This window comes from Maniola hyperantus, chromosome 15 (assembly GCF_902806685.2).
Source record: "Maniola hyperantus chromosome 15, iAphHyp1.2, whole genome shotgun sequence".
NCBI lineage: Eukaryota > Metazoa > Arthropoda > Insecta > Lepidoptera > Nymphalidae > Maniola > Maniola hyperantus.
In genome coordinates, this window is record NC_048550.1 from 4,373,733 (window position 1) to 4,386,184 (window position 12,452).

The 12,452-nt window shown below is 37.9% G+C and overlaps 2 protein-coding genes across 2 annotated transcripts in view; both read right to left on the bottom strand.

The window, feature by feature from the left end:
* The window catches only part of LOC117989018 (cytochrome c oxidase subunit 6A, mitochondrial-like), a 104,488-nt gene that overhangs the window by 76,548 nt on the left and 15,488 nt on the right, over positions 1–12,452 (bottom strand). The gene's annotated exons all lie outside the window — the stretch shown is intronic.
* On the bottom strand, positions 725–10,872 carry LOC117989010 (sec1 family domain-containing protein 2-like). The gene is made up of 9 exons (XM_034976309.2): positions 10,361–10,872; positions 9,110–9,364; positions 8,035–8,340; positions 6,503–6,675; positions 4,901–5,127; positions 4,360–4,529; positions 3,323–3,603; positions 1,930–2,091; positions 725–1,189 (listed from the first exon to the last, which is right to left on the bottom strand). The coding sequence occupies exons 1-9, from the start codon at positions 10,538–10,540 to the stop codon at positions 985–987; spliced, it is 1,959 nt and encodes a 652-aa protein (XP_034832200.1). The 5' UTR covers positions 10,541–10,872; the 3' UTR covers positions 725–984.

The window sequence follows — 12,452 nt, forward strand, 5'->3', positions numbered from 1 at the left end:
CCATGAATATAATTTAATGACTAAATAAACGCTACAAAAGTTTAAAGACTATAACAATTTTCTAATTTTTACGACTTATATAATAACTAGACTGAGCTATTTTTAATTATCTACATAGAAAATCCATCAAAATCTTTTACGCTATGAATGTATTTATACATTTAACCTAATATCTTAGATTTTCATAACAAGAATACACATACTAATTTTCATATCAGAATAAATAAGAATCTAAGATTAAAAAAAAATACTTTCCACCTATTTTCTATAATATTAAAGGAACATAAAAATAAACATTTTGTTCTTTTGGAATGATATTTTTGCGTAACTTAAATATGAACAGCAACATTATTTATATTTATAAAAGTTCAACTAAACACCGATCGGAAAACAAAAGATTTCCCGTTCACTTCAACCTTTGATACATGCTTCATACATAGAGAAGGAGTAGCTATTAGTTGAGCACTTCCCTCATTGCTTCAACGGGAGGAGACTAAACCAGTTATATATTACTCACTACCACTTACATCAATTACACTAGAAAAGATAATTAATTCATTTTTACATTGATTTCAAGATTGTATATCATATTCCAACACAAATCTACGCGGACGATGATCGCTTTACCTCTTCTTCAGTGATCAGAAGTTGATCTCAATTGGACATCAGTCCAATCCAGATCAACTTCACCATAAGTTGAGCACATCCCTCATTGCTCATGGGGCTGCTTTACCTCTTAATCAGTGACCGGTGCCACTTGAAATCGATACCGCTATAAGTTGAGCACATCCCTTATTGCCTCAACTGGGATGACAACTTAGTTGAGCCAATAAGAACGGTTATGATACTCCTGTGCAACTGTTTACACTCCTCTGTCGTTATACCGCCCACGATGAATAGTAATCGCCGTTGGATTGACCGAATACATCGAAAATACGCATACTAGGGCCGTCTTACCTCTTGTGCCACTTGAAATGGACACCGCTATAAGTTGAGCACATCCCTCATTGCCTCAACCGGTGTGACAAACTTAGTGGAGCCAATGAGAACAACATTGTCAACTCCACTGGTTATGACACTCCTGTGCAACTGTTTACACTCCTCTGCCGTTATACCGCCCACGACGAATAGTATCACAGTCGGATTGTCTAGTGGATGTTTTGATGTTTTTTTCTTACTTGTTAGGATACTGAAAAATTTAAAAAATTAAGATTTGTGTGTGCGTTCCTTCGTTATATATGCGTTCGCGCATCATCCATATATTTCCATCCTAATATTATAAATGCGAAAGTGTGTCTGTCTGTCTGTCTGTCTGCTAGCTTTTCACGGCCCAACAGCTCAACCGATTTTGATGAAATTTGATACAGAGTTAGCTTACATCCCGGGGAAGGACATAGGCTACTTTTTATCCCGGAAAATTAAAGAGTTCCCACGGGATTTTTAAAAACCTAATTCCACGCGGACAAAGTCGCGGGCATCATCTAGTTGAGTTAAAAGTCCCGCAAATTGCTATTGCGCTGGAGCCATGTCTAATTAACGTCGAAATGACGTCATTTTGACGTCAGCCGAAATAAAAATATACCATCAGCTCGATACTTCAATCTAGTGCTGACGGTTTCTGATATCATCACCGTACAAAAGGCGATTATACAATGTAAATGCGAATGTGTGTCTGTCTGTCTACTAGCTATTCAACCGATTTTGTCAAGTACAGAGATATTTTGTATCCCAGGCTAGACTACTTTTGTCCAGAAATCATATTCCCATGGGATTGTTTAAAAACTAAATCCACATTGAAGTCACAGGCATCTTTCCTTAGACAAAATATATAGATTACTTTTTATCCCGGAAAATCGAGTTCCCACGAGATTTTAAAAATCGAATCAATCAAATCAAAAGCCATCATCCAGTTTAATAAAAACAACTTACTTCAGTCCAGTCCGCAACAGCTCCTTGATGCCTTCGTTCCTGTGCCGCAGGTCAGTTAAGTCCGGTCGGTCGGTGTTAACTAGATCGTCAACCAATTGCTGTAGAACTCCCCGGTACTCATGCCCTGTGCCTGTTTCGCATGGTTTCAGCACTGAATTGTACCTGAAAATTTTGCAAAATCAAAAATTATTATTTACTAGCTGATGCCCGCGACTTCGTCAGCGTGGATTTACGTTTTTCAAAATCTCGCGGGAACTCTTTGATTTTCCGGGATAAAAGTAGCCTATGTTTTAATCCAGGGTATAATATATCTCCATTCCAAATTTCAGCCAAATCCGTCCAGTAGTTTTTGCGTGAAGGAGTAACAAACGTACACACACACACACACACATACACACACACATACAAACTTTCGCCTTTATAATATTAGTGTGATAGTGTGATTTGATATTTACTTCATTTCTATGGACATGTGGCCTATAGTCGACGCATTTTAAACTGAGTCGTCGAGTTATCTGTCTGTTTCGCTCGCTAACACTCGCTGTTTGTTGTTAAGTAAGTACTTACGACCTGTAAGTGCGAGCGAAACAGACAGATAACTCGACGACTCAGTTTAAAATGCGTCGACTATAGTTGTGACAACGCATATCAATCGGTTGCAACTGTTAAGCAACATCACCCAAGTTGGACTGGATGGATGGCCGACTTTGAAGGTCCGTATTTGGTGTTTTTTGTTTCCTCCGCGCCTCGAGGAGCAGGTTAAGCCTTTGATCCTGGTTATTATCACTAATATCTATGTAAAAACCTTTGAGTCGAAATCTCGTTCTCTTAGCCGAGTTGTAAGTATGCGGAAGGATCTGGGAACCCACTGGATTATTATCCCAAGAAAACTATCATTGGTACTGATTCTGAGCACAACCTAATTTTAGAGTATTCGCATTCTCTCTAATGTAATATGAAAAGGACAGACGCAGTTTGACAGTTTTAAATTTAATTTTTAGATGGTAAAACCTAACCTAACCTACTGTTTAAATTTGTAGCGTGCACTAAAATTTAGAGTCTTATGTAAAGTTCATGTTCTGTCCCTTATTAGCATTGTTAAAAAGAAAAGGATACAGATACTCTAAATTTAGTTTAGAGAAAGACAACGAAATCAGTGCCAACATGTGATTAACAACCCTCAGCAATGAAGAATGCAACACAGTGATTTAAAAAAACATTTATGAATCGGTTAAAATACGAAACTGTCACAGGACTTTGCAAGCAAAGGTATTTTTTCTAATTTAAGAATCATCCCACTCGAAATAAGTAATTTCATGTGAATGAAATCGTGGCTTACTGCAATAAATGAAATTCTACAAAAAGGTTTATCTCGTAGGTATTTTGAACTTACTTTTGCAATATCTTCCTCATTTGCGAGACCTCCTTCAAGCGACCCATGATATTTTTAGATATTTGTTCACACTCTTCCGGTGTTGCCATATGTCCACTCTCACTCAACAAGGTCTTATGGTCCTCAAATATGGCAACACTGAGGGCCTGCTGGAGATTCTCCTCATGTTGCTTGGTAAACACTACTTCAGTGCCAGTCAAAGAGTATACGTGGATAAGAAGGGCTAAAAGATTCTCTAGCGGCAGATTTCGCTCTTTGCGTGTTTTCATTATGTGGCTCAACTGAAAAGAATTTTTGAATATATGCAATGATGTGCACGTAAATTAAGAACGACTAAAATACTACCACTTTTAAAGTTACGTAGATGTACTTGCGCAGAAGTCTTATTTTGAACTAGCTGATGCCCGCGACTTCATCCGCATGGAATTAGGTTTTAAAAATCTCTTAGGAACTCTGATTTTCCGGGATACAAATATGCCTATGGGAGCCTGGCACTTTCCAGGCATTTATCTATACCCATGCAAAAAATCACGTCAATCCGTTGCACCGTTGCGACGTGATTGAAGGACAAACCAACAATCCAACAACACACTTTCCTACGCGCCATGTTTAGTACACGCGAATTATGAGCGAGATAGCACGAGTCTCTGTTGTTCTTGTTAAATCTTATCGTCAACCAATAATGACTATATATTTCATTGGTGTACATTCGGCTTTAGCCTTGATGATGGGACTTTTATGGACAAAATTAAAGTTGTGGTTGTGTCATTGTATAACTTTGTCATGTAAAATCATTTCTAACTTTGATCATTTATAAATATTGCTTTATTTAAAATCAAGCATACTGCACACACCATTGCCTGCCTACTTTCTGTCCTAGGATTTTTAAAAACCTAAATCCACGTGAGTTGCAGACATCATCTATTTGGTACATATATAGCTCCTGGAAGACATAACCTACTGTTTGTCCAGAATACGAAAGCGATCCCATGGGAATTTTAAAACCCATATCCACGTGGGTTGATATTATATTATACCTGATGCAGCACACTAGTGGAGTCCCTGCTAGCCGCTAAGTTCTGCAGCACTTGTTTCTCCAAACTCATGAGCAACTCTAGTTGCGCACGCTTGGGCGATTTCAGCGTGTGCACCACGCCTAGCGCTTGTTGTAGAACGCCGAGGTGCTTGCCTATTATGTCATAGTTGCCTGGAATCAGGAAGAGTGGAGGTTATATTATCAGTACCCCTATTATAAATGCAAAAGTGTGTTTGTTTGTTGGTTTGTCCTTCAAACACGTCGCAACGGTGCAATGGATAGACGTGATTTTTGCATGGGTATAGATAAAGACCTGGGTAGTGACATAGGCTACTTTATGTCCAGCAGTGGACGTCTATCGGTTGATGATGATGATGATGATATGGCGCCAACGGCGATGGAGAGAACTATGCTCAGAGTTTCACTATGTGGTCAAATCAGATATGAGGAGAACCGTAGAAATAGAGAAACCGACATAGCTCAACGGGTTGCGAAGCTAGCAATGGGCAGGGCACGTTTTGCTTTATAAAGTCAAAACTTACCTTTAGACGCCGAAATAATCTTCTCGACGCTCTGCGGTGTAACTTTTAACAGTGTCTTCGGCCCCGGTGATTTCTGAACGTCAATTTTGGACAGCTTGTTGTACAAGTCGAACATGACCTCCTTTTGCGACTTATTGATCATGTGATCGTAAGTCTGTACGCACGACTCGTCCTCGGCGTGGAAGAGGCAGCCTGGACTGAGTTGCAAGTCATCTGGATGTGTTATACTGAAATAACATTTGTTATGCATTATCATGCTATGGCAAATCACTACCTATTACTACCCCTAGGGACAACCCTCCACCTCCCATGGCCCCACCAACCTCTCGGTTATATGGGCCGAATCGCGGGAGGGCGCCCGTTCGGTACTTGCTCTTGGCATTTTCCCGGGGCGCCTTCTTCACTCCCTACAAATTATTTTGTCTTTTCCTTGTCCCTTATGCTCACTCTCCCCCTTGGGGGCTAGACGTCACTAACACAGCTGTGATCTCCGCTGCTGCTCCTCCGTGGTGCCGGCCTGGCACCTGCACGCTCCGAGCTGCTTCGCCTCTTATGCCAATGGTGCGCGAATTCCCGTAGCCGGTTGTAGTTCCCCGCCGATGAGACAAGGTCCGTGTAGAAGACCGGCCCCGCTTCCCCGCGTACGATCCCATCCAACATCGTCACTCGCAAGTCCTCATATAGGGGACACTCCCTCTTTCCACTCCCTCTTACTACCCCTATTATAAATGTGAAAGTGTGTTTATTTGTCCTTCAATCACGTCGCAACCGAGAAACGGATCGACGTGATTTTTTGCATGAGTATAGTCAAAGACCTGGAGAGTGGTATAGGCTACTTTTTGTCCAGGAAAAATAAAGAGTTCCCACGGGATTTTCAAAAAACCTAAATCCACGCATACGAAGTCGCGGGCATCAGCTAGTATTATTATAAATGCGAAAGTCAGCTATGACCATTGATGTCGAAGCAATCGGCGGGTGTTCTAAATGGCTAAATCCAAATCACTTTACTACCTATATTATGAATGCGAAAGTGTGTTTGTATGTTGGTCTGTCCTTCAGAGTTCAGTCACGTCACAATGGAGCAACGGATCGACGTGATATTTTTCATGGGTATAGTTAAAGACTTGTGATATAGGCTACTTTTTATCCCGGAAAATACCACGCGATTTTCAAAAATTTACAATTTTAAGCCCCGCACACCCGCGCTAACCCGGTGCAGGATAGCGCAGGTCTGTGGGGCGACCCTCCGCCTCATACCCCGGTTGCCATCTAGACCAGTCGCATACTATACCTTTTAAGATTTTATAGGTTTCCTTAATACTAGATAGGTAAATTCTTAGTACCTACTTACCTAATGCACAATTAAAAATGCCAGTTTCTTCATCCTATTTCACTCAAATAATTATTTCGTACAGATACTCAGCTCAGATATCAGTAGGAACCAACGATCTTTATATGTATGTACTAGTAGGAACGGAAGCTTTACTACGTGGAGCGCCTCTCGCCACTAGATGGCGTTGCGAGTCGCTTTTGATGATTTCACTTTACAATGGAGGAAGTCCAGTTATCATCTATTTGAACTATAAATATGGATTAACGTACATGTTAGCCTCGCAAAGTGGCGACATATCCACTGCAACATCTGTGCAATGTCCTGGGAACCTTGGCAGCACAGCCATTGCTTTGTCAAGAACTGACTCCATGGAGTGACTGGTCACACCGCACAGGTCCAATGTTCGGTCAACAATGATGAGCGACACTGGGTTTGAACAGGACTGAAAGGCAATAATTCAATAGATTAATTAATAGAGCCTCAATAGCTCAACTGGTAAAGGAGTGGACTGAAAACCGAAAGGTCGACGGTTCAAACCCCGCCCGTTGCACTATTGTCGTACCTACTCCTAGCACAAGTCTGACGCTTAGTTGGAGAGGTAAGGGGAATATTAGTCATTTAACATGGCTAATATTCTTTTAAGAAAAAAAAAATTAAAAATTAATTTCACAAGTCAAACCTAAATGCACGTGGATATGTATGCAGTTTGCACGATTACGTTTTTAAAATCCAGTGGGAACTCTTTGATTTTCCGGGATAAAAAGTAGCCTATGTCACTCTCGGTCTTTGTCTATACCCATGCAAAAAATCACGTGAATCCGTTGCACCGTTGCGACGTGATTGAAGGACAAACCACCAAACAAACACACCTTCGCATTTATAATAAGGGTACTGAAAGACAACATCAAACGAGTCGCGGGGAGCCGCTGGATTCAGGCGGCGCAAGACTGTGGTGTGTGGAATTCCCTACAAGACCTATGTCCAGTGGTCGGCGTTTATCGGTTGATAGTGATGATGGTGATGATATGGGATGTTCCATATTGTATTACAACTTCTAGGAGCTAGGTAAGACGCGTCTCCTATTTGTTTTTTAGTTATAATTAAGTAATTCCTACTAATATTATTATAAATGTGAAAGTGTGGATGTTTGGATGTTTGTTACTGAATCACGCAAAAACGGCTGAACGGATTTGGATGAAATTTCGAATGGAGATAGATTATACCCTGGATTAACACATATTATGCTACTTTTTATCCCGGAAAATCAAAGAATTCCCGTGGATTTTGAAAAACGTAAATCCACGCAGACGAAGTCGCGGGCATCAGCTAAATAAATAAATAAATAAGTAATAATCTATATATATAAAAGGAAAAGGTGACTGACTGACTGACTGACTGACTGACTGAATGACTGACTGACTGACTGACTGACTGATCTATCAACGCACAGCTCAAACTACTGGACGGATCGGGCTGAAATTTGGCATGCAGATAGCTATTATGACGTAGACATCCGCTAAGAAAGGATTTTTGAAAATTCAACTCCTAAGGGGGTGAAATAGGGTTTTGAAATTTTGTAGTCCACGCGGACGAAGTCGCGAGCATAAGCTAGTAAATAAATAAACGTTTATTCGCTAGTATTAAATATTAACTGTAACGCAAACGGCCAAATTGTAAAGAGTTTTCTGGTTTAGTTATTAAGTTTAGTTTTCAAATATTTGTGCGAGTTTGTCACTTTATGTTCATGTATTTAATAATTAATTCTTTATAAATAAAATAAAATAAATAAAAATAAACTGACCTTCCTCCTAGACACACAGATGGGCGAATTTTCCAAAACTCCAGCAATAAGTGAACTAAAAGCACCCATATAATATATATCTTCTTTAATATTCATAGAATCCAGCATACTGTTCAGTCCACTTGCCAACCGCCGTACACAAGACCTTTCTTCAGAGCTCAAGGTGTACAAATCTAATGTAGGCACATCAGTTGTGAGCTTTTTATCAAACTTTGGGTACACTTGTTGGTATGGTGGTGTCAGGAATACTACATTTGTTGGTGCTATTGTGAATATCGGGATGTATACCACTTCCACAACCGATTGCTGAAAAGTTCTAATATGTTTAGGCCTAGCCAAAAGCTGTGCTTTTAGCATTGCTTCAATCTCAATACTTTTTGTATGATCGGCTAGTCTTGCTGTAATAAGCATGCAGGAAATCTACTGCTGTAATGATTTTAAGCTTAATTCGTGGTTTAACAACATCTTTTGTAGATAACTAGAGTGCAAAGCAATTGAAATTCACAAACACCAGAATTTCAATCATGAGGATGGTTTTAAGTTTAAAACCATCCTAGCTATCCATTGCATCCATTGCTAGTTAGCAAGTATGTGGAATCCAGTGGTAGAATTATGCAAACCAAGACAGCATTGTACGACATTGAAAGTTAATAGTGACGTTGTGAGTGTATTTTGCCGGACTGCTCGTGAAGTTCAAGAAAAAAAAAGAACAAGAAAGAGGGTAGTTCCCTATTGCCCTTGACACAAGCTGTCAACTTCATCTCTCGCAGCACCACAGTCCCGTCGTGACCCTTGCAAAAACTTAAAAGTCACAAGGGTGCACTACATTTGGACCTGTCAAAACCATTGCCTAACAATAAACAAAGACCATGTTATAAAACAAAGTCTGTTACATGACAAATAGTGGGGTCTTATTTGTAAGTATATATTCATCAGGATAAACAATGTTAAAATCGTTGTTTGTATCTACAGATTTTGTTTATTAAACATGTGACTAATAGAAAACCACAGTTAGAAATAAATATATATCTAATAATGTGTTAGAATTATAAAAAAAATATGCATACAATCTTACTTTTTTATTAATCCACTCAAGAAGCATGTGTTCCAACCTCTTGGCAGCTTCCGTTCCAGCTTTCCCTGCTGGTGTTGCATCACTTGCATCCCTTACCCCATCATTGAGCTCCAGGTAAACCACATCTAAGCTAGCACACGACACGAGGATGCAATGTGTGAGATCGCTGTTATGTATAATTTCACTGATAGTTCTCAGTTGGGTACGAGTTGTTTGAGTTATGAAAACAGCTTTTCTTTGCTCTTTTTTACAATACTGAAATGTGAAAAATGTTATCTAATCAAAATGGTATGTTCTTTTATTTCTATTATGTATGTCCTTTATGCAATTAATTAATAAAAAATTATAAAGATTGAATGTTTATCTTATTTTCAATATTATTAGTCATTAATCATTAATTAATTATATAATAATTGTAATTGATTATTAGATAACTGTACCAGATTATACACAGTTAAGTTTTGATACACTCAAACTTAATATTATATATGCGAAAGTGTTTCTGTATGTCTGCTAGCCCACCCATTCAACCGATTTTGATAAAATTTGATACAGGGTTAGCTAACATCCCAGAGACAGTCATAGGCTACTTTTTTTCCTGGAAACTTTTTTTACGAAACCTAAATTCTCGCAGACGAAGTCGCAGGCATCATCTAGTTGAAAATAAAATTAAAAATTATAAAAGCCTATTTACCCATCTCCAGCAGGCAAGGTTTGTGAGACAGGAAAGTAATACCCTATTAATGTGCTCAAAACAAATGCCTACCTAGTCAAATCTGAATAGGAACTTTTATTTTTTATTCAGATACAAGTTAGCCCTTGACTGCAATCTCACCTGGTGGTAAGTTATGATGCAGTCTAAGATAGAAGCGGGCTAACCTGAATATGACTGCACAGATCCCAGTCAGGCTTGTGAAAAGACCTGTGCAAATCCCTATGTTGCAATGTGTGCAACAATAAACCTTTTACCATGATAAGTACTATGCAGCCCTTAATTATCAAAATTTGTATCATTTTATTAAAAACTAGATGATGATCGCGACGTCTGTGTATGTTTTTAATCCTGTGGGAACTCTTAGATTTTCCGGGGTAAAAAGGATGTCCTTTCCCAGGATGCAAGCTGTCTCTGTACTAAATTTCGACTAAATCGGTTGAACGGATGGGCTGTGAAAGGCTAGCAGACAGACAATTATTTATGATACATATAAGACAGTATGGTTATTACTATGGATAAATTAAATTGATGCATACCTCAAATGGCGATAAACTTTTCACAGCAACAGCTCCTCCTGTGAGAAGGTTAAAGAGACCTCCATCCCAATGCAAGCACTCGGCACTGTAGTCATCCAAGAACACCACCGCTCCAATAATACGATTATACACCTCCGACCACCAGGCTTTACCAAACTCTTTTACGGACGTCGTGGACATTTTACAAAACAAACATTAAAAAATATTTAAAATTACTTCAAGGGATATATATTATTAATATTATTCTTAAGTACAATGAACGAGATAAAATATTAAATTTGTAAAGTAGTTGTTAATCCTAGGTTATTATTTTTAGCAATATTTTCACATTTTCCTGATTTCCTCCCCCGACCAGCTTCCTACTTCCTAGTATCTTTCTTATTTTTCCTTGTTTTCAGTTTTCGGTGGTTTTCGGCCTATGGTTTTTTCTGAGGTTGTTTATTTTAATTTTTTGTTATTTTTTTAAATTATTTTGATTTTGAAGCACAGCGACAGAGCCAGAGCTGGGGCCAGAGCCACAGATTAATAGGGATACTACGTATCAGATGGCTCACGGGCAAACAAATTTTGACACCCTTGAAATGCAGCCCGTGATTGGTCGATCATCTGTCAAACTCTATTTTGCTATTTCTCTACTAACCAATAGGATCAGATTATTTGAGCCAATAGCTTGGCAAGATATTTTTTTAAATTGCCTCCTTTGCGCGGCTCTGAATTCTAGTTTTGTATTTTAGAGGATTTTTTCCTGCAGCTTTAGCTTCTTGTATTTTGAAATTGTTTTATTAGGTACCTAAAGGGTTTTTTACTTAAATAACCTAAATTAATTGATTCTAAAAATAAAAAACACATTTTATTTCAAGACATTTATTTATTTTCTTTTAAATCTTTTAAAACCTTTATTAAATATCGATATGATTTTGGCCCCTGATTAAGTAAGGATAAGAAATTTTTTTTTTCATCTTCTGTAAACCTTCTTTGTTTCTTCTTCTTTCCGCACAATCTTAATTGCATTGTGAGTATTTTTTTGGCAATTGGGTTCAATTTTTCCAATTTTTGATACACATTTTCACTGTCCAAGCTTTTTTATGTCTACGAATAAGGTTAAGAGTTTTTTGGGAAATCCTATATTTCTTGTAAAGATGTTTGCATTTTGGTGAAAGAACTTCAATTATTCTTTTAATGATTCTAGGATTCCTTCTCTTTTTAAGTGGCATGGTAGTGGAACCTGGAATTGCAAGAGTATTATATATAATTACAATTGATATATTGGGTACCTATTATAAAAATTACATGTTTGATTTGATTTGCTCTAATAAGTATTTGCACTATGTGCATAATATGTTGTGTGCAATAAAGTGTCAATAAATAAATAAATAAATGTTATGTATGTGCATATTAAAAATATAAATAAATCTTGTTTATAAAGTACTAGATGATGCCCGTGACTTCGTACGCATGGATTTAGATTCTTAAAAATCCTGTGGGAACTCTTTAATTTTCCGGGATAAAAAGTAAGCCTATGTCCTTCTCCGGGTTGCAACCTACCTCTGTACCAAATTTCGTCAAAATCGGTTGAACGGTTGAGCCGTGAGAAGCTAGCAGACAGACAGACAGACGGGACACACTTTCGCATTTATAAGATAAGTATGGATGGGTAACACACCGCGATTAATTTGTTAATTGTTATACACATTTAAATATCTCATTTAAGCTTAAAAACATAGTCTAGTAATAACTTGTTTATGAAAATTTTGACCTGTAGTTAACACTGATCAATGAAAAGAGCAGATATCCTTATTCCTGTGGTTACTATATCAAGGCTATTAATAAATAGATGATTACCTGAGGAAATACTTTGTTGACAATCTGTAATCGAATATTCTTCTAATTTTCTTTTAAAAGTAGTGGGCAATCCTTCTAAAAAATAAGTTTAATGAGTACAAATAGGCAAACATCGATAAAAAAGTTTGATATAGTAAGTTATTTAAAACACTCCAAGGTTCTTTTATCTATCTCTTTTAGCTATCTTTCAAAGTTAGCAAAGAAACGACTTATTAGTAATATTATTATGAATATTGTTTCAAATAATAAT

Excerpts from the sequence above, each read along its gene's own strand:
- LOC117989010 (XM_034976309.2), bottom strand. The coding sequence starts at position 10,540 with ATGTCCACGACGTCCGTAAAAGAGTTTGGTAAAGCCTGGTGGTCGGAG. Across the intron at positions 9,365-10,360 it reads AAAGTTTATCGCCATTTGAG|TATTGTAAAAAAGAGCAAAG; the intron begins GTATGCATCAAT and ends TTCACATTTCAG. Across the intron at positions 4,530-4,900 it reads GATTATTTCGGCGTCTAAAG|GCAACTATGACATAATAGGC; the intron begins GTAAGTTTTGAC and ends TCCTGATTCCAG.